Here is a 19673-nt window from a genome sequence, read left to right on the forward strand (position 1 = left end):
CATTACTTCGGTGGTACTGTCGTACTTTGTCCCGAGAAACAACTGACCAGATTGGAGCACTTTGCTTTTTAGCTTATAGAACGGACTGGTTCCGCTAGTCAGGAAATTCATTAACTGCCAACACCTACTCCGTGATCTCAGGATGCCGTCCCTGATGATGCGCCCAGCATGCTCTGAGGATGACGCACCTGTAGAAAGAAATATCTGGGTTACTTTTTGAAATGGTTGAAACTGTGAAATTGTCTACCCCATGGTTATAAAATAACCAGTTTTGCCTGTCTCCTGTTATAATGTGCTTTGTTTATTGTTTGCTATTTATGCTGATCAATAAATATATAAAAGCCACCCTGCTGTACACAAGTGCAGTTTTGTTTTGTGTTAATCAAGATTGATATTTTGGTCTTGACAGTAGAAATTAAAGTGTAAATATTAGTGACGTGACGATGTTACAATTTTCAGTTCATCTTCATTATGCAATCCTAGTTAGTTAAGCGAACTCGCTAAATATCACCTGGGAAACCTACGATATCCCAAGGACAGAAAGTATAACATGCATATATATATATAAAATACAAAATGGGACAAGAACTCAAAACATCCGGACAACTAGGTGATATAAAAAGGGACAACAAAACATCCAGATAGACGATACAAAGAAAACAAGGACCAGTCATTCCAAGTTTTCTATCTTCAATCAAGAACCAGGTTATCCTCGCAATTTTGGCTGATATATATATATAGAGAGAGAGAGTGAATGAGTAGACAAACGAAAGAAAGAGGTTCTCAGCACATTTAGTAGGAGTTACATATACTACTATTTACTTAATAATAATAATAATGGTTTCAAATTTTGGCACAAAACCAGCAATTCCGAAGAGGGGATAAGTCGATTACATTGACTCAGTGTTCAACTGGTACTTATTTTATCGACCCCGAAAGGCAAAGTCGACTCCGACGGCATTTGAACTCAGAACGTAAAGTAGTAGTAGTAGTAGTAGTAGTAGTAGTATAGTAGTAGTAGTAGTAGTAGTAGTAATAATTATTATTATTATTATTATTATTATTATTACTACTACTACTACTACTACTACAACAACAAAATCGTAGAAAGTGACGCAGTCGGAGACTTGCAAAATCCTCTGGGATTTCCCAATCCAAACAGATCAGGTGCTAGAGTGTAACAGACCGGACCTAATGGTGGTGGACAAGATGCACCACATGCGCTATGTAGCTAATATTACATGCTCCTTTGACCAACGAATAGTCAAGAAGGAAGGCGAAAAAATAGATATATACAATGGTTATGTGTGTGTGTATATAATATTTATAACAAAATTTTATATCTTGGACATAGAGTTACCCAATAAACCATGAGGTTGCCTCATTGGTGCTGCGCCGGGAGGTTCGTGTGTCTTATGTTATCATTTTGCTCAGTTCTTTAGCGTGCTTCTTTCTATGTTTTTTTTTATTAACTATATAACATATATGGCCATTTTGATTTGATATACTCATATGTACTAAATTGAGTTTAGTACATATGAGTATATCAATATTTAGTACATAGAAACCGATGTTTTCGTCCACAGTGGTAAGAGAAATAACAAGACCAGTTATTTTGCTGTTAGTGGGGTTGCGGTTATGATTGAAACTTATACTGTGGTTTATATTCTATCGTTCACCTTGGCCTGTGATTCCAAAAACTTTTTCCCCTTCGAATCAGAATCTTGGATTTGAATGATCAAAGGAAACGATTAATGATTAATTTCTCTTTGCTGATCTCAAGATAAGATAGTGGTATTCTCAAAATAAGTTTGTAATATGTGATTGTTATTAGATGAATATTTACAGTGATTTACGGGTTTGATGGTTATCAAGGAAAATAAAGATGAAAGAATTTAAAAAGTGCTTGAATGCGAGAGAGGTGCAGAGTTCTAGGAAATACATTTATCAAAGGATATGTCGCAGTTACTTTTCGTCATTGGTCTTTTTATGTCACATGAACCATTGAATTATAGGTATATCATGCAGTATATCTAGATCGAGCATGGGCAATTTTTTCTTTTCTTTTTTTTTTTTCTTTCTGAGAAGCGGCCGCATGAGACATAACTCGTCACAAGGCGGACAGCACCACGAAAAAAATTCAAAGTAATTTTGGGCCACCTCCAAAATTATTCATTAAAGGAATAATTACCCTAAACCTAAATCTAATGTTTAAGGTATTTTTGAAGATTATGTTAATGATTTTAGAGGTCGATATCATTGAAGCTGTAAAGGGTGGTATATTAGCAGAACTGGTATAGTCACCAACAGAATACTTTGTATTATCTAGTTACGTTCCTTTATATATCATCATAAAGATTATGAATTTATTGTGTACAGTGCTGAGGCGCACTACAACTCGTCGAAAAAGGGTAAAGGAACGGACAGATAATAACTGTTATATCCTTATGGGTAAACGTAACAATAATCTTTTAAGAACCAGCAATCCAACTAGAACCGTAAACTTTGAACTCCAACTTTGAATTATCAACACACGAATTGTGGAACTAGCACGATGATTTTATTGAAACCACAAAGGTTAATCAAAGAGGGGATAAATGGGGTCGGGGACTTATCGAATGATATTAAATATATATGAATAAATACATTATAATTTCAGATGAAAATGAAACAATGTATGACGCGGAATATGTTTGACCCTACCAACCACATTCCTGCGTTGAACCGTTTATTTCATCCGTTTTTTACTTCGCTTAACTAGGCGCTTACATACCCAACATTCGGGCTACTTTTTTCTCTCTACTTTCGTACTCTTTTGCCGACAGGCATTTCTTCTCCAGACATGCTTTCCCTCTCAGGTGATATAAAAAGAGGTTATCCATAGCATGCCCGGAGACGAAGGTGCCTGAATGATACCTTTTCCACGCGTCTTCCATATCACCTCTTTCGCTATAGCTATTACGGCTTTTAGAGGAGATGGCGGAACGATCTTAATAATCGATTCGGCTGACAACCGTACTCTCCCCAGCTGTAACAGTACCTGTTCGGTAGAAACCCACAGGTCTGAGAGACACGGACACTGTACGATTGCATGCAGAACAGTTTTGTTGCTCTATCCGCAACGTGGGCACGTAGGCGACACCGTGATGCCGTGCCTCGCGAGTTTATCCCGAACTGGCGAGGCACTTCGGAAGCACAGCGAAGCCAGGGACCTCTGAAAGTTGTCTATAGGTCCCGGGCCGAAAGTCCTTCGATGCAGGTTGGCAAGCTGACTTTCATCGAAACCCAGAGTCTCACCCAGGCCGTCGTCACACTTGCCCTCTACCAGCCCTCTATAGTACGCCGAGGCGGTACCCCTTCCGATGGCATTGCCCGTTCGGGAGAGAAGCACGAGCGCCTGTTGACACTGCTTGCCAAGCTCCCGGTCTTGGTCTATGCCTCATCCAGCTTTCCAGTCCACCAAAAGAAGTGAACCTGGGAAATATCTCGACAACGAACAGAGACCACACCTGCTCACCGTCCAGGTAGAGCCAAAGATGCCTCAACCTCAACGCATACCTGCGCATATTTAGCCACGGCATCCCTAACTCACCCTTTAGCAGTTGTTGGCAGAACCTTCATCCTTGCCATTCCTGGATGTCCACTGTTAAATTGTTGCAATACATCTTTTTGTAATGTAGTTGGAACCACCACTCTTTGAGCATACATCAGAATACCGTCACAAATTAAGAAACTACTGGCATCTGAGTTTTTATTCTGTTAATTTTTAAAGCTTCTTTTATTTTCGTAATATACTTATTACCTACAACTTTCATTCTTGTATCCTGTGCTGTCACTGGTAGTTCTTGGATAACGTTCGTCATAACACTTTTAATTTCACTTTCTGTCTGCAGTGCAGCTATAACAGTCTCTTCTAGTGGTTCCATATTTTTAGAAATTAATCTCGAAAGGCAGTCTGCATGACCGTTTTCTTTTTTCTTTTCTTTTTTTTTTTTTCGCTGGAATCTATTGCATTTTCAAATTATAATTTAGTAATATTACACCCCAACGTTGCAGGCGGTTTGCAATAGGAGTCGGTAACCCTTTTTTAGAACCATAAATCGACAGCAAAGGTCTATGGTCTGTTTGCAATAAAAAAAAATTCTGCGGTGCAGAAACCTGTGGAATTTTTTAACTGCAAAAGTAGTTGCTAAGGCTTTTTTTTCTTTTTTTCCAGTTTGTCTATATCTCTTCTCTACCGCTGTTAGCGAGCGCGAAACATGAATCACTGGTTTTGTATGCCCGTCTTTGTATTTATGAAGTAGAACTACACTTAATCCGTGCTCGGAAGCATCAGACGCTACACTGATGTCCATTTTGAGATTATAATGTGCTAACGACAAGGCGGCGAGCTGGCAGAAACGTTAGCACGCCGGGCGAAATGCGTAGCCGTATTTCGTCTGCCGTTGCGTTCTGGGTTCAAATTCCGCCGAGGTCGACTTTGCCTTTCATCCTTTCGGGGTCGATAAATTAAGCACCAGTTACGCACTGGGGTCGATGTAATCGACTTAATCCGTTTGTCTGTCCTTGTTTGTCTCCTCTGTGTTTAGCCCTTTGTGGGTAGTAAAGAAATATATAATGTGCTAACAACAGGTCTGAGATTAGAATTCTTTTTTTATTTCTTCAAAAGTGTTCTGGCATTTAGTAGACCAATTCCACTTTGCTTCATTTTTTAACAAGTCGTTCAATAGAGCTCTCAGTTTGTGCATATTAGGAATGTAGTTTTGGTAGTAGTTTGCCAGCCTAAGAAATACTTGTAAAAGTTGAAATATTTGTCGGCGCAGGCATATTACTTATTGCTTTTGCTCTCGACAGGCCAGGACATCTGCAATTTTTATCAATTATTTGCCCTAAGTACTTAATTTGGAGTAGAAAGAATTCGCATTTTTCTTCACTCAAAGTGGTCCCGAAAACTTTAATTTTCTTAAACACAGCTCTATGTGTTCCACAAGCCGTTCACGAGAATTACTCTTGGTCAAAATATCGTCCAAGTACGGGATTACAACTTTTAATCCAAAAGGTAATTGTGTGTGTCTGTACAATCCTCTGTGTGTGTTTATTGTCAAATACTTTGAGCATTTTTCATTTACTCTTATCTGTAAATAGGCTTCAGACAGATCTCAATTCCAAAACAAAATGCAATATTTTACTCTACCGACAAAAAATTTGGTCAGAGAGTGTACGTAATAGCGATTTCACTAACCTTGGTGCTTTTCTATTGAAGGGCCGGATTAGCTTGAATCCTGAGTTATACACACGCTTGTCCACTTGTTGTAGAGATACTGACTTTATAAAGTGATCAAAGTAGTTGGAAAGATGGTAGATAATCTCGTGGACTTCTTACCAAGTCAATTCTTAGACGCCGAAACTTTAGTGTATCTATGCTCACTCTGATCAAATTCCGCTAGCTTTGTGTTAATGCTAGAAATCTATATCATTGTAGCTACAAATACTTACATGATAGTTTATAATTGTCGTCAGATTTTTACATTGCGGTTTTATTGTTGAATACTTGTTTCTATTAAATTCATTGTCGAACTTTTCCTTACTCACACATATACATTTAAACTATCTGAATACTTAAAGCAATTTTCCAACTTTTTTTTTCCATATAATTTACGTGTGTTTGTGTATGCCGGCGTGTTTGTGTGTGTGAGAGAGAAGGACAGAGAAAGAGAGAGCGTGTGTATGTATAACATTTCTTAAATTTCTGTTCATCTTCAAATAACTTGTTTAATCCACGATGTTTCATTACTGCTTCACATAAAAAGACTGTACTATGGAGCATCATGTTCACGTCATTTGTAGATCTGAATTAACGTAAATTGTGTCAAATCTAGGTGGTGGTTTACCTTATTTTTCATATATATATATATATATACCTTTTTTTACTTCTCTACGATCCTTTTATTTCTTTCATTATGTTTCCTTCCTGTCTTTTTCTCTTTTTATTTGTTTCTGTCTGCGGTATGAAGGTGTGTAGAAGTTAATTTTTATATCCTGACAACATCAAAGGATTCCGGCTCCTTATGAAGGTGTACAGAAGTTAATTTTATATCTTAACAACATCAAAGAGCGCCGGCTTCTGTCTGTAGGATCATTTCTTTTTTGTTTGTTTGTTAGTTTGTTTTTCTCTTGCTCTGGCGTCTAAAATGGCTTTTGTTCGTTCAGCCCCCTTTGATCTTCAAAGGCAAGAAAAGTTACGTTCTTGTTAAAAAACTTATCATGACTTGCTTACCGGGTCAGTCATTGGCTGTTAATATGTGTGTCAGTTTGTATATATTTAGTTAAGGTGCAGCTTGGGCAGACCGGGTATGTGTGTGTGTGTGCTTGTGTATTAATCTTTTGGATTTGATTTGACATCAGATTGTAATGTTTTAGTTACTCCAGTACCTAATGTGCTAATGTTTGTGTATGTACACCCACGTTACACACACACACGCACGCATACACACGTCGCCTTATCGTGTTCACTTTGGGCTGGAGACTTTTAACCGGCTGATAACATCCTGTTCGTGTCTGGGACCGACTAATTTTGCTTAACATTATGCATGATTAGAAGTGGTTTCCACTCTGTGTGAGTGTGTGAGAACACGCTCGCTCGCTTTTGTCGTCACCATTTTACGTTTGCATTCCATGTTGACACGAGTTGAATGGTTCGGCAGGATCCTTTTAGTCAGAGAACCACACTGTTGCTTCTAAGTCTCAGTTTTGTACTATTTCTATAGCTTAATAGGATCTTTTCACTTTGACCGGCAGATTTTTAAAATAATTTCTATGTAACTAAAAAATTTTAAACTTCGTATACTGGTAGAATGTGTTTATAAAACATCGTTTTCTCTTGGCTTTCTTGAAAAAATTCTGTAGTTTGTAACATACTTGTTTAATTTCTTGCATTTCGGCAATTTCAACCAATCAATGACGTCTATTGAGGTGAAAACGATTTCTGCCGTAACATTTTATGGCGGCGTCATATGAAAATGTCCCTGTTACATATATATTCGTTTAAGAAACAGATTGGGTTTATTTACATTTCTGAAGAAAAAAAGATACCCTTCCTCCCACCCCTAACCCTAACCCAGATTGAAATGCAATAGATCGATACTAGGGTCATAATTATGGGTGGACACTAAAGAGGAAACGGTTTTGTTATCCAGCTCTGTTTACGAGTGACCCCTCAGTTTATGGCCTCAGGGTATCTTTTTTCTCATAAAAAAACAGGGACATTTTCATATGACGCCGCCATAAAATGTTACGGCAGAAATCGTTTTCACCTCAATAGACGTCATTGATTGGTTGAAATTGCTGAAATGCAAGAAATTAAACAACAAGTATGTTACAAACTACAGAATTTTCTCAAGAAAGCCAAGAGAAAAAGATGCTTTATAAACACATTCTACCAGTATACAAAGTTTAAAATTTTTTAGTTACATAGAAATTATTTTAAAAATCTGCCGGTCAAAGTGAAAAGATCTGCTTAATACCCTCTCTAATGCCAACCACTTTACAAAGTGTACTGGGTGCTTTTGTTTTTCTGTGATACCACCACAACAGAAGGAAGAGTAGGGGAGAGAATGTATGTGTAATAACTTTAAGCAAGGTAATGAGAAGTTAAAATATGAGGAGAGGAAGGGGTTTAGTGTTGTGAGAGAGTATGAGGAGACACTGTTGTGAGGAGAATAATGGGGATAGAAGAAGGAAAATAGTTGTATCGGGGGTGGGGGTAGTAAGAAAGAGAGGAACAACGGAAGGGATGATGGAGAGGTTTGTGTAAAAGGAACCAGTGTTATCCCACATTGTAAGGGAGAATATGGGTGGAAGGTGTGGTAGGAAGGGAGGTATGAAAGAAGCTGTACGAAGAGAACCGTCTTAAGAGAGGTCATGGATATCAATTCACGTTAACAGAGGTGGCAGTGCTGTGTAAGCCTGAGAGAGAGAGAGAGAGAAGTAAGTGAGAGAAAGGGGGAATGAGTGGAAAGCAGTGTGAATGTCATGGATGCAGTGACTGACTGAGGCAATGTTGTGTGTGGGAGATTTTTTTCCATGTGTATAATGATGTAATGCCTATCGGTAAAGAAACATGTGATAGGGAATAAATAATACCAAAATTTTCTAGTTTTCAGTTTTAAAATATAATTACTCTTTGATAAACACTTTCCAGTATTAAACAATATTCTCTAGTGTTTTCAACTCTTATGTTGATTATACAGCTACAGGTATACTTTGGAGAACAGAAATATGCAGATGTGCTTCATAAGAACACAGCTTAAGTTACAGCCCTATCTATATAGTATAATATATAATATAATATATATATATATATATAGGCGTGGCTGTGTGGTAAGAGGTTTGGTTCCCATCACATGGTTCCTCGTTCAGTCCCACTGTATGCTACCTTGGGCATGTGTCTTCTACTTTGCCAACCAAAGCCTTGTGAGTGGATTTGATAGACAGAAACTGAAAGAAGCCTATTGTAAAGTCTTGGGGGTCGATTGTTCAACTAAAACCCTTGAAGGCTGTGCTCTAGCATGGCCACAGTCACATGACTGAAAGAAGTAAATTTTATGTGAGAAATGTGGCAAAATAATTTTGTCAAGAATCATGAACAGCAGCTCTACCATTGTGCATTTATCCAAAACATATCAACCCAACCGTAGATGAGCACAGCTCACCTTTAGACATCAAGGATAGCAGTACTACACTACTTAACCCTTTCGTTACCGTATTTATTTTGAGATGATCTGTGTTTCGTTGAATTACTTTAAATGTAACAAAGAATTTAGTAAAATAACTCAGTTATCATTCAGCTATTGTTAGGAACAATAAGGTTTGGTGACTAAGGTTTGGTGGAAGATTTTAACTCAAAACTTACAAAAACAAGACATTTGTACTCAGAACCAGAGCCGGGTTGGTAACGAAAGGGTGAAACATCAAAGATAGCAGTACTACAGTACTGGGCTGTTGAAGCTCTATACATACAACTATGTTGGTTTTCCAATACATGAGCTTTCACAGATGACAAGTCCAGCAATTGAAAGACTGACTCTCTACATTACAGACACTTCAACATTCTGCAGATTTCAAGCAGTGTTTCACAATTTGAGCTATTCAATTTCCTTTAACTGCAGGCTCTACATACACACAGTGGAAGTCATTTATTATAATCTCTTTATAGCAAAACCTTTTCGTTAACAAAAGCCAAATGATTATTTGTTTTGAATAAAGAGTTTGAGACCAGTATATTTTAAGAACAACCATTTGATAACATTGTTCATGATTTTAAGTAGCCTCCATTGTAATGTATAGATTGTGTGCATAATACAATGGTCCAAGAATGTACAGGATTCGCTTATGTTGTTAAAATTTTGTTAAGATTTAAACATGGTTAAATTATTTTTAACATTTCTAAAGACCTGAAAAAGAAGAGAAATAAAGTTTCAGTCAGTTTTTATTTTTCATCCTTTCAGGGTCAATAAAATGATACCAGTTAAGTACCAGCTACTAGTTAAATAATACTGGTCGAATATTGGGTTTGATGTAGCAGATTATAACCCCACACCCCATTAAAATTGCTGACTTTGTTCTTAAAATAAGAAGTTGTAATTCATGGCATTTTACAAAAATGACATTTCTCAATCACTCTTTTACTTGGGCTTGATGTACTTATCAAGGGCATAGGTGCTTTAAAATATGTTTCGTAATTATGTGACTTTGAGATCTTTCTCACCATGCAATACTTTAGGTAAGTATCTTTTACTATAACCTTTTACAATAACCAAAGCCTTGTGGGTAAAATTTGTTTGAGGGAAAACTGTGAAAACACCTAAGACAGGCTATTACTTTTATTTTTAGGTTAGTAAATTTAATCTATCGCATATACAACACTACTGCCTCGTGTTAATATCTCATGCTTAAGTTTTAGCACCAGCCACCAAGAAGTAATATTTCACTTTTCCCTTTACTCTGGGGACTACAAAGCCAAGCCACCACTAGAGTTATCTATGGAGAAGGATATTGTATTGATGGTGTATGTCTTGTTTGTAAAACATAGCAAGTTGTACTAGTATATGGAGTTTATGTCATTTCATGTTTAAATCCCTCCTTTATTGCGTCATTCATGCAATTAATTTCCATATAACTTGTTCTTTTCAGTAATGTAGTTAAACTTTCACAACCATTTCTAAACAACTAGAATGAACTTCATTAAAAGCATTCAAAAATCAGGTGGTGACATTAAACTAGGTCATAGATTAAACCTACCACCCAAGTACACCATGGTGTTATTTGAACTCCGAACACAGAGAGCTGAAACCAACACCACAAGGTGTCCCGTGATATATGTTTCATTCCAAGTATTTGAACTCTGAATGTAAGAAGCCAGAATAAATAACACAAATCATTGTATCATGTTCTAATGACTATCAATGCCTTTACCTAAATATGAGAATAGACAATAAAAGTACTGATTCATCTTTGACATTTCTTGTTTGAACTTGATGATTTAAGTAACTATCTTCCATTCATATTTTTTATTCATATATGATTCTTTCCTTGAAATTCTTCCTGGTAATCTTTTTGATCATTTGATTTTAATGCACTTCCTGTCAGCTCATAGTTCATATCTGTATTCTGTTTTTGTTTATGGGAATATTTTTTTCTTTGATGCCATTGATATCCTGCACAGTTCTACTCAGTTATGTTGGCTCTTCTTATCCATTGGTTTTGTCTTGAAGTTTCTCTTATTTCCTGTCTTTGTTCTTGCCTTTTGCCTAGAATGTCTCATTCTTGTGGGGGTGGGGCTTTTTTTTTTTGCTTTGTCTTCTATTTTATTCCACTTTAAATGAGAAGTGGGAATAAATTGTGGAAGACAGAAAAAGAAAAAAAGAAAAAATTGCAGACAACTAAAAAGATATTGTGAAGCAAGAATAAAATTTACTTTTCTAAAAAACATTTACATATCTAAATGATGCATTTGAAGAATTATTGAAAGATATAAGATCTGTTTATTATTTATAATAAATTAATGATGGATTTCAATACTATCAAAGATGTTAGGTCTGTTGATCCATTACCTTTAAAAATATTAATAATTTTCACTTTTCACCTAGGAAAGCACTTTATTACTCGGGAAAACACTTTCCCTTTTTATCTGGCACAGTGTTTAAATGTGAAGTGTGAATATTATTTGTAGTGAAAACATTTGCAGATTCTAAAAAGATAATATAAGTTAATGAAAGCTAACAAAAAAACAAAACAAAACAAAATACCCGGCTTACTGATTAACTGTCTGCTGCCTTATAAAAATAAAAGCATTTACTTCATCAAAAATGAAGGTGAAATTGAGTTTTTTTTTCTTTCACAAAATGAGTGTTTCTTATTGAAAATTTAATTGTTTAAGAAAAAGTGTTTTTCCTAGAAAATGAAATAATCCTTTCTACTATAGGCACAAGCCCTGAAATTTGTGAGGAGGGGGTCAGTTGATTAGATCGCCCCCAATACTGAACTGGTACTTATTTTATTGACCATGAAAGGATGAAAGGTAAAGTCTACCTTGGTAGAATTTGAACTCAGAATGTAGTGGCAGGCAAAATACCATTAAGCATTTCGCCCAGTGTGCTACCAATTCTGGCAAGAAGAATGTTCAGTAATGATAGAAAAATAGCAGACGGTTGAGTGTTAGCTTGATACTCTAAAACAGTGCTTCTCTAATTATCTGATGCGGTGTACCAGCAATTTTTTTCCAATGTGCTTGGGACCAGTAATATTGCTTAGTAATATTAATTTATAATGGAAACAATAAATATAATATAAGTCAACAATTTTTAAAATTTTATATTTATTTTGAAGTAAATAATACAATATTACATAAGCATTTTATTATGTTTCTTTCTTTTCTGGAAATTTGCCACATACCAGCAGCTCTTTGAGTAGCACTGCTCAAAAGTACCCAGTGTGACAAAAGTATATTGAATTGCTGCAGAAGAGATTAACAAGACTTTAGACTCTTATTTGCCTGCTGTGCTAATGATTCTGTCAGCTCACTACCTTAATTATAATAATAATGGTTTCATATTTTGGCACAAGTCCAGTAATTTTGGGAGTAGGGGTAAGTTGATTATATTGACCCCAGTACTTAATTTACCTACCCCAAAAGGATGAAAGGCAAAGTAGGCATTGACAGAATTTGAACTGAGAATGTAGAGACTGGTGAAGTGCCATTAAGTATTTTGCCCGAGACCTTTTTTTTTTCATGCAACGCTGTCATCATCATAATCATTATTATCTCTTCATTCTATTGAATTAGGGTTCGTTCCCTGAGAAGCTAGTATCAGGCTCAGATGATTTTACACTTTACCTGTGGCATCCAGAATTAGATTCTCAACCTATCAATCGAATGACTGGTCATCAACAACTGATTAACCAAGTTCTTTTCTCACCTGATACACGAACTATTGCCAGTTGCTCTTTTGATAAATCTGTGAAACTCTGGCATGGTCGAAATGGCAAGTAAGTCAAAGAATTTTCTTTTTGTTATTTAATTCATTATAGTTGCTATTGGCTAAGATTTAGGGTAGGTACTTGTGTTCAAACCCTGCTTCAAGTAAATTAATCAAAAGCATAATATTTGACAAGCAAGTAGAGAATTTCCTGTCTATTCAATACATCTAAAATCTTCAGTTTTTTAAAACAGAAACATTTTCAAATCTGAATTATGGAAGCTGTGTCAACAATAAACACAAGATAGTCATAGTTGGAGTAGTTGTTGAACCTTTCTTTGTTTATCTACTCAACAGCAATAATAAAATAAGGTGAACAGTGTCCATAACTTTCTAGAACCCACTTATTCTGAGATATAGAGATAATTTAGATGAAATGTGTACAGTTGTTTTTTAACTTGAAATATTTCATTGTAATATTGGAAGAAGAAACATAAATAGAAGTTCTAGAGGGAAGCAGTTTTAATAAGGATTAGACAAACATTTTGTTAGAGAATCTGGGGAATGTATAACAATGAAGGCGATAAGAGGAGGAAAAGTGAATTCATTTAGTTTATGTGTAAGAGCAATTAGATTGCAGTAGCAGTAGAAGTGGTAAAAACAGCATGTGACATGAAGGTAAGTTAGTGTTTAGAGAGATTGTGTTATCAAAATGAATGATATAAACCAGCTGAAGAGAGAACATGAACTAGGGATAGATGTTAAGTCAGACTTGAGGTAAACTGGAATGAAAATCTAAAAGCAATAGTTAATTGGCAGGATATGGTATAGAGGAATGGTCACACAGACCTACTCCGGTTCATGCCAGTAAGATAAAGCAAATATAAAAACATTGACAATGATGGCAGCCGGCTGGTGTAGAAGGAACTTCCTTTGATATAAAATCTAAATTTATTATCTCTTAAGTTCTCTAACTTTTCTTTTATTTATTTTACTGCTTAACATCATAATTTCCAACATCCAGTATTTTTACAATGTAGACCTATTTTACTATAACTCCAAGGGTGCATGTATGTATATATCAGTTAATAAGTGTGTATATCTTACTTGTGTGTATGTGTACTGTGTTGACTATAAATGAATCTGTTCATTTTAATTACACACACACCTATTTATATGTACACTGATTTTGTGGTTCTTTTTTTTTTTCGTTTGTATTTTGTCCTTTATTTTTTCCTAACCTCAAGACTTAACAGTCATTGATATTTGATATCATCCAATTTTTAAGCAGCAGCCATTGTGGCTCCTTTCTATGTCGTTAACCTAGAGTTCTAATTTAGTTACATTAAATTCAAACTATGTTTTTCTTCATAACTCTTGGAAGTAATAACTGTGAGGAATTTTCAGAGGGATTGATACCTTTTTGTTGACCTGTTTGGGCTCAGTGGAACATATGGCATCTATATTACAGAATGATAAACATTTAAACTTACTAGATGTGCTTTATTATAAAATATATACATTAACGCTTTATCATTATTACAAGTGGTTCACTTTTGTTGACACTATCATCTTTTAATTCCTTTACCTATATTGGTTTCAAATTTTGGCACAAAACCAACAATTCCATGGGAATGGGTACGTCAGTTACATTGACCCAGTACTCAACTAGTACTGATTTTAATTAACCCTGAACAAACGGAAGGTAAAGAACTCAGAATTTAAAGACAGATGAAATGCCACTAAGCATTTTACCTAGTGTGCTAACGATTCTGCCAGCTTGCTGACTTAATTTCTTTTCCAATATTGACATCATTATTTTCATCTTTATACATTTGAAGTTTTGTTCCCTGTCTAAAGATATCATCATCATCATTATTGTCAACATCATTATCATCATCACCACTGCCATCATTGATTTTCCTATTAATTTAATCATGATCACAAGTGTTGACTTTTATCCAGAGAGTGATTCTCATAGAGTGGTGGCATTCTGTTCCTCACCAGTTGGTTGACCTCTGTGATTCTCACATATTGGGTGACTGAGTTGTAACTGTTTCTCAGCACCCATCTCATTACACAACCTAAAGACATAGTTTGTTGGTTTGCTGTTATATTGTAACAAAGGTGAAAGCAACAGAAATGGTAGAGCACTGTAAACAGTATTTTACAGTATTTAGTGAAGTACCTTGACATTCTAAGTTCAAATCCTTCCAAGGTTGATTTCATTCATCATTCCAGAATCAATAAAACAAGTAGCAATCAAATATTGGGGTTGATGTAATTGACTTCTCTCCTGTTGTATTGTTGAACCTTGTACTTATGCTAGAAATTATTATTATTATTATTATTATTATTATTATTATTATTATTATAAAAATGAAGTCAGCTGGCAGAATCATTAACATGCCAGACATGATGCTTTATGGATTTCTTTTGTCTCTTTACATTCTGAGTTCAAATTCTCTCGAGGTTGCTATTACTTTTATCCTTTTAAAGTTGATAAAATAAATACCATTTGAGCACTGAAGTTGATGAAATTGAGGACCTCCTCTTCCCTAAATTTCAGGCCTTGCACCTTTAGTAGAAAGGATTATTATTATTATTATTATTATTATTATTATTAAGGCGGTGAGCTGGAAGAATCATTAGAACACTAGACAAAATGCTTAGTGGTATTTCACCCATCACTACATTCTGAGTTCAGATTCTGCTATGGTCAACTTTGCTATTCGTCCTTTCAGGGTCAATAAATTAAATACCAGTAAAACATAGGGGTCGCTGTAATCAACTAGTTCCTCTCCCCCCAAAAAAACAATTTCAGGCCCCTTGTGCCTAGAGCAGAAAGGATTATTATTATTATTATTATTATAAAGGTGGTGAGCAAGCAAAAGCCTTAGCATGTCAAACAAAATGCTTAGCAGCATTTCGTCTGTTCTTACATCCTGAATTCAAATTCCAATACTGGGGTCAATGTAATCGACTAGAGTCCTTCCCCAAACTTTCAGGCCTTGAGCCTTTAGTAAAAAGGGTTATCATTACTACTACTGCTACTGCTGCTGCTACTACTACTACTACAATCACTACTACTAGGGCTGTAGATTGGCAGAAACATTAGTCAGAAAGAATGTTTTGTGGTATTTCTTCCGGCCTTTATCTTCTGATTTAAAACCTCATCAACACTACCTTTCATCTTTTCAGGCTCAATAAAATAACGTATCAGTCAATTACAGGGGTCAATACATTAGATGAACCCTGCCAAAAATAAAATTTCTAACATTGTGCCTAAACTAGAAACAATCACCATCATCATCAAAAAGTAAAATTGAAATTATTATTATAAAATGATTTTAAGAAGTTTTTTTCTTTTCATTTATTTTGTATATATTCTCTTATTTATAACTTGTTATTTAATTTACCTACAGATTTCTGACAACACTTCGGGGTCATGTGACTCGAGTTTACCAAATTGCCTGGTCAGCTGACAGTCGCCTACTGTGTAGCTCAAGTGCTGACTCCACTATCAAAGTTTGGGACATGACATCAAAAAAGCTGTTACATGATCTCCCAGGTCATGCTGATGAGGTAATTTCCCTCACTTTTATTGTAAATAAACAGTATCATATTAATTCTAACAGTTGCATTGTATGTTTCCAGAACATGGCAAACATATATTCATACACAACCATATTGTTTTTTGCTACTTTATGTTGTTTTCAATTTTTTAATGGTAAGTTTGGTGGTGGCTTTGACTGTGTAGCTAAGAAGTTTGTTTCACAGTATGTGCATATATATATATATATATATATATATATATTATATATATATATATGTGTGTGTGTGATCTCTTGAGCACCACCAGCTCAAATATTTTCTCCTCTGTCTTCCCTCCTTGGGATCTTTCCTTCTCCTTGTTTCCGACGAAGAGCTCCGCTCGAAACGTTAAACCCTCCTTCCCTTCTTTCCTGAGCGTCAATAATACTTTAATTGTTCCACGTCCTGCGTCGCTGTATTTTTTTCCCCTTTTTTCTCTTTTTTTTTCTCCTTTTTTTCTGTGTTTTCTTGTTTGGATTAACTTTATATATATATATATATATATACATATATATATATATATAAGATATTTTATTCCACTCTGGTAGAAATATAAGAAAAATAGAAGTTGAAAATGCACTGAGAATAGTTAAAATACTTTCTATTAAAATATTTGAAGCTTTAACCGGTTTCACAGTTTACACTGATTTTCAAAAAGTTCAAATAGAAAGACATGGCTTATGTCGCAGCTGTCTTGCTTCTGATTAACGTTTGAAGCTTGCCTTGTTTTTATAGGGAGTTCATGGCTCAAATTAGTATATGTTTTGAATAGGATATGATTGGTAGAGGATAGTCATGACAGGTTTTAGAAATCATTGTAGGTTCTCTGCTACATCTGTGTGTTAGTATCAGGTGGCAATGTTTGGCATCATAAAATAAGGCTGACACAGTTAACTGAACAAGTCCAAATAATCAATACTCTGAATGTTTTCTGTCATGAACACATGACTAAGTTTAAAACCTTTTGTATATTTCCTGCTACATGTAGCTTCCTCATGATAAGTGGCAGAATGAATTTTGTGTATGAATAGTTATATGTATATGTACTCTGTTAAAATTTGTTAAATCTTGGTTTGTACTTTTGTATGAAAATATTTTCTTTGTTTATCCGTGCATCATCTTTGGTATTTGCTGAACATAGGTAGAATGGGAAGACCTGGAATTTGGGAGACATATTTTTTGCACATTTGTCTATGTGACCACTCAGGGGTCTCGTATTTGTTGTTAGTGAATGGCCAGTCTATTTCTTAGAGTAAGCTTTGTTTGACATATGTAATCTTCATTACATTCTTGACATTTGATAGCATGTATTAAATTTCTTGAAGAATATGTAAAGTGATTTTTATAATAAAAGTCTGTCTTGATTTGAATTTGTATGTTGTGTCATCAATAACGTTGATGCAGGTCCCACAATTGGGTTTGTGACAATTATGCAGATTCTTCTTACTAGATTGAAGGGGATGTTATTCTTTGAGTATTTGGGATGGTATGAGGAGAATAGTAAGTATTGTTTAGAATCTGTTTGTTTGTAGTGAATATGTTTCAGTAATTTTATCTCTTGATGATTAGTATATCCAGAAATGGTGGTTGAGTTTTACTGTCTTCCATAGTAAATTTAATATTATTGTTTATGCTGTTAATTAGATTTTTGAAACCTATAAGTTGTTCAAATGTGTACATCCTTAGGATTAGGTAGTTATCTAAGTAATGTTTCCAGTTTTCTTGTTGATATTTGTGGAAGTTCAAGCCATATATTAATTTAGATTGTTCATATATCTGAACCTTCATGTATGCCATGACTAGATTGGCGTATGTCAGAGCAACATTTGTCCCCATCGCAGTCCCAGATATTTGTAAATATTGCCATCAATGTCAAAAAGAATTGTTTTCGAGGATAAACTTTAATACTTCAGTGATGAAACTCTTTTCAATTCTGTCTGGAATTTCATGAGGGAATTTCTCAAGCCAAAAATTTATTTCCACTAGTCGATATTAATGTGAGATTGAGGTATATAGGTTTTTACCACATCTAAAGATACAATAGTGGTAGCACTGTTTACAGATTTTGGGAGGTGGTTTAACAGGTCCAGATTGTTCCTCACAAGACTTGATATGTATTTTAAAATAGGCTTCAGTAATATATATAAAAAGTCTGTGTGTTTCACAGTTCGGGCCTGCTACAAATGGTCTAAATTTAAGGTCAGTGGAATATTGTATGTTTATGCAACTTGAAGTTGGTTCTTTACATGCATTCTTAATAGGTTGATTCTTATGGACTTTGGGGAGACTGTAGAAGTAGCTGGTCTTGCAATCAAAGTGGGTTAGGTAGTCACCTTTTTGTAGTGGGTCATATCTTGTAACATAGATGGTGGTGGCAGCAGTAGCTGCTGCTGCTTCTTCACATGTTTCACTCTGTTGATCCAAAACTCAAATCCTGTGTGTTCAAACAATTCTTTGAAAAGTTTGTGTACTATCTCAATTAGATAGAAAGTTGCTGTATTCTAAAACTGAAGATTATCTTTTAATGGGTGCACCTAAAATGAAACCCTGAAAGTTAAACAGTACAAGCACTCACAAATCTAAACTTCCAAAAAGTCACATTCAAACTTCAGCTTAGTAACCATTAAAAATCCCCTTTCCAAATTTATGATTATCTGTGCTATTACAAAGGGTGTGGTGTGTGTAAAATGAATGTTGGAATAGGAATTGTTTGATTTGAACTTTTGCTGTTTAACATTTGGAGGGAAGATAAGAGACAAAAGAATGTTTAGTGAGATACAGTACAGTGGGAGGAGAATTGGACAAAGCAAGTTTGGAAAATCAGTCATTCATTTCAGTAAAAAAAAAAAAGGTATTAGGTGGATACAATGTAATATTTGGGTGAGAGGTTGAAATTTGTGGTACTGACTTTGCCTTTTAGGCAGATAAATGTTTCTGTAATATTAGGGAGACTGAGGTAAGTGTGCCATTCTAGATATCGCACTAGTACACCATTATAAAATATCATTATAAAGGTCTCTCCATGGATAAAGTTCTTGTCAGCAGTGAAAAACCAAACTTTATCTCACCAATATTTCTCTTCGAGATAGTGTTCCTATAGAAGAGACCAAGGTTGTGTAGGCGTTGTTATATTTCCATTTCTGAGGATGATTGATTTGAGGTAATGAAGTGATTGTATTTTGGACCATTATCTCATGATCGTGTTACAATTATGTAATGTCTATAATATTTTAATATTTGGAATCTTTAAAATGGTAAACTGGCAGAATTGTCAGCACGATGGGCAAAATGTTTAGTGACACTTCATCTATCTTTATGTTCTGAGTTCAAATTCTGCCATGGTAGTCTTTGCCTCATTCTTTCAAGGTTGATAAAATAAGTACCAGCTGAACACTAAGGTTTGATGTAATCAACTTACCTCCTTCCCTTGAATTTTCTGGCCTTGTGCAAAAATTAGAAACCAACGTTTGCAGGTTTTCTCAGAACATAGTAAGAGACTATGCTTCTTAGCTACAAGTTCACTCATTCTATTCTAGAAAGTACATATTTGCAAATATCTTCTAGATGTTAGTCTTGCATTTTCACTAAAGCATTGTTTTGTAT

General features: G+C 35.1%; 1 protein-coding gene across 1 annotated transcript in view; it reads left to right on the forward strand.

Moving 5' to 3' along the window:
- The window catches only part of LOC115214034 (notchless protein homolog 1), a 240657-nt gene that overhangs the window by 103501 nt on the left and 117483 nt on the right, over positions 1 to 19673 (forward strand). The window contains exons 11-12 of the mRNA XM_029783059.2: positions 12344 to 12546; positions 15902 to 16061. Coding sequence (XP_029638919.1) covers positions 12344 to 12546; positions 15902 to 16061 — 363 coding nt within the window. The remainder of the gene's footprint in view (positions 1 to 12343; positions 12547 to 15901; positions 16062 to 19673) is intronic.

The sequence above is a fragment of the Octopus sinensis genome, linkage group LG1, assembly GCF_006345805.1.
Source record: "Octopus sinensis linkage group LG1, ASM634580v1, whole genome shotgun sequence".
Classification (NCBI taxonomy): Eukaryota; Metazoa; Mollusca; class Cephalopoda; order Octopoda; family Octopodidae; genus Octopus; species Octopus sinensis.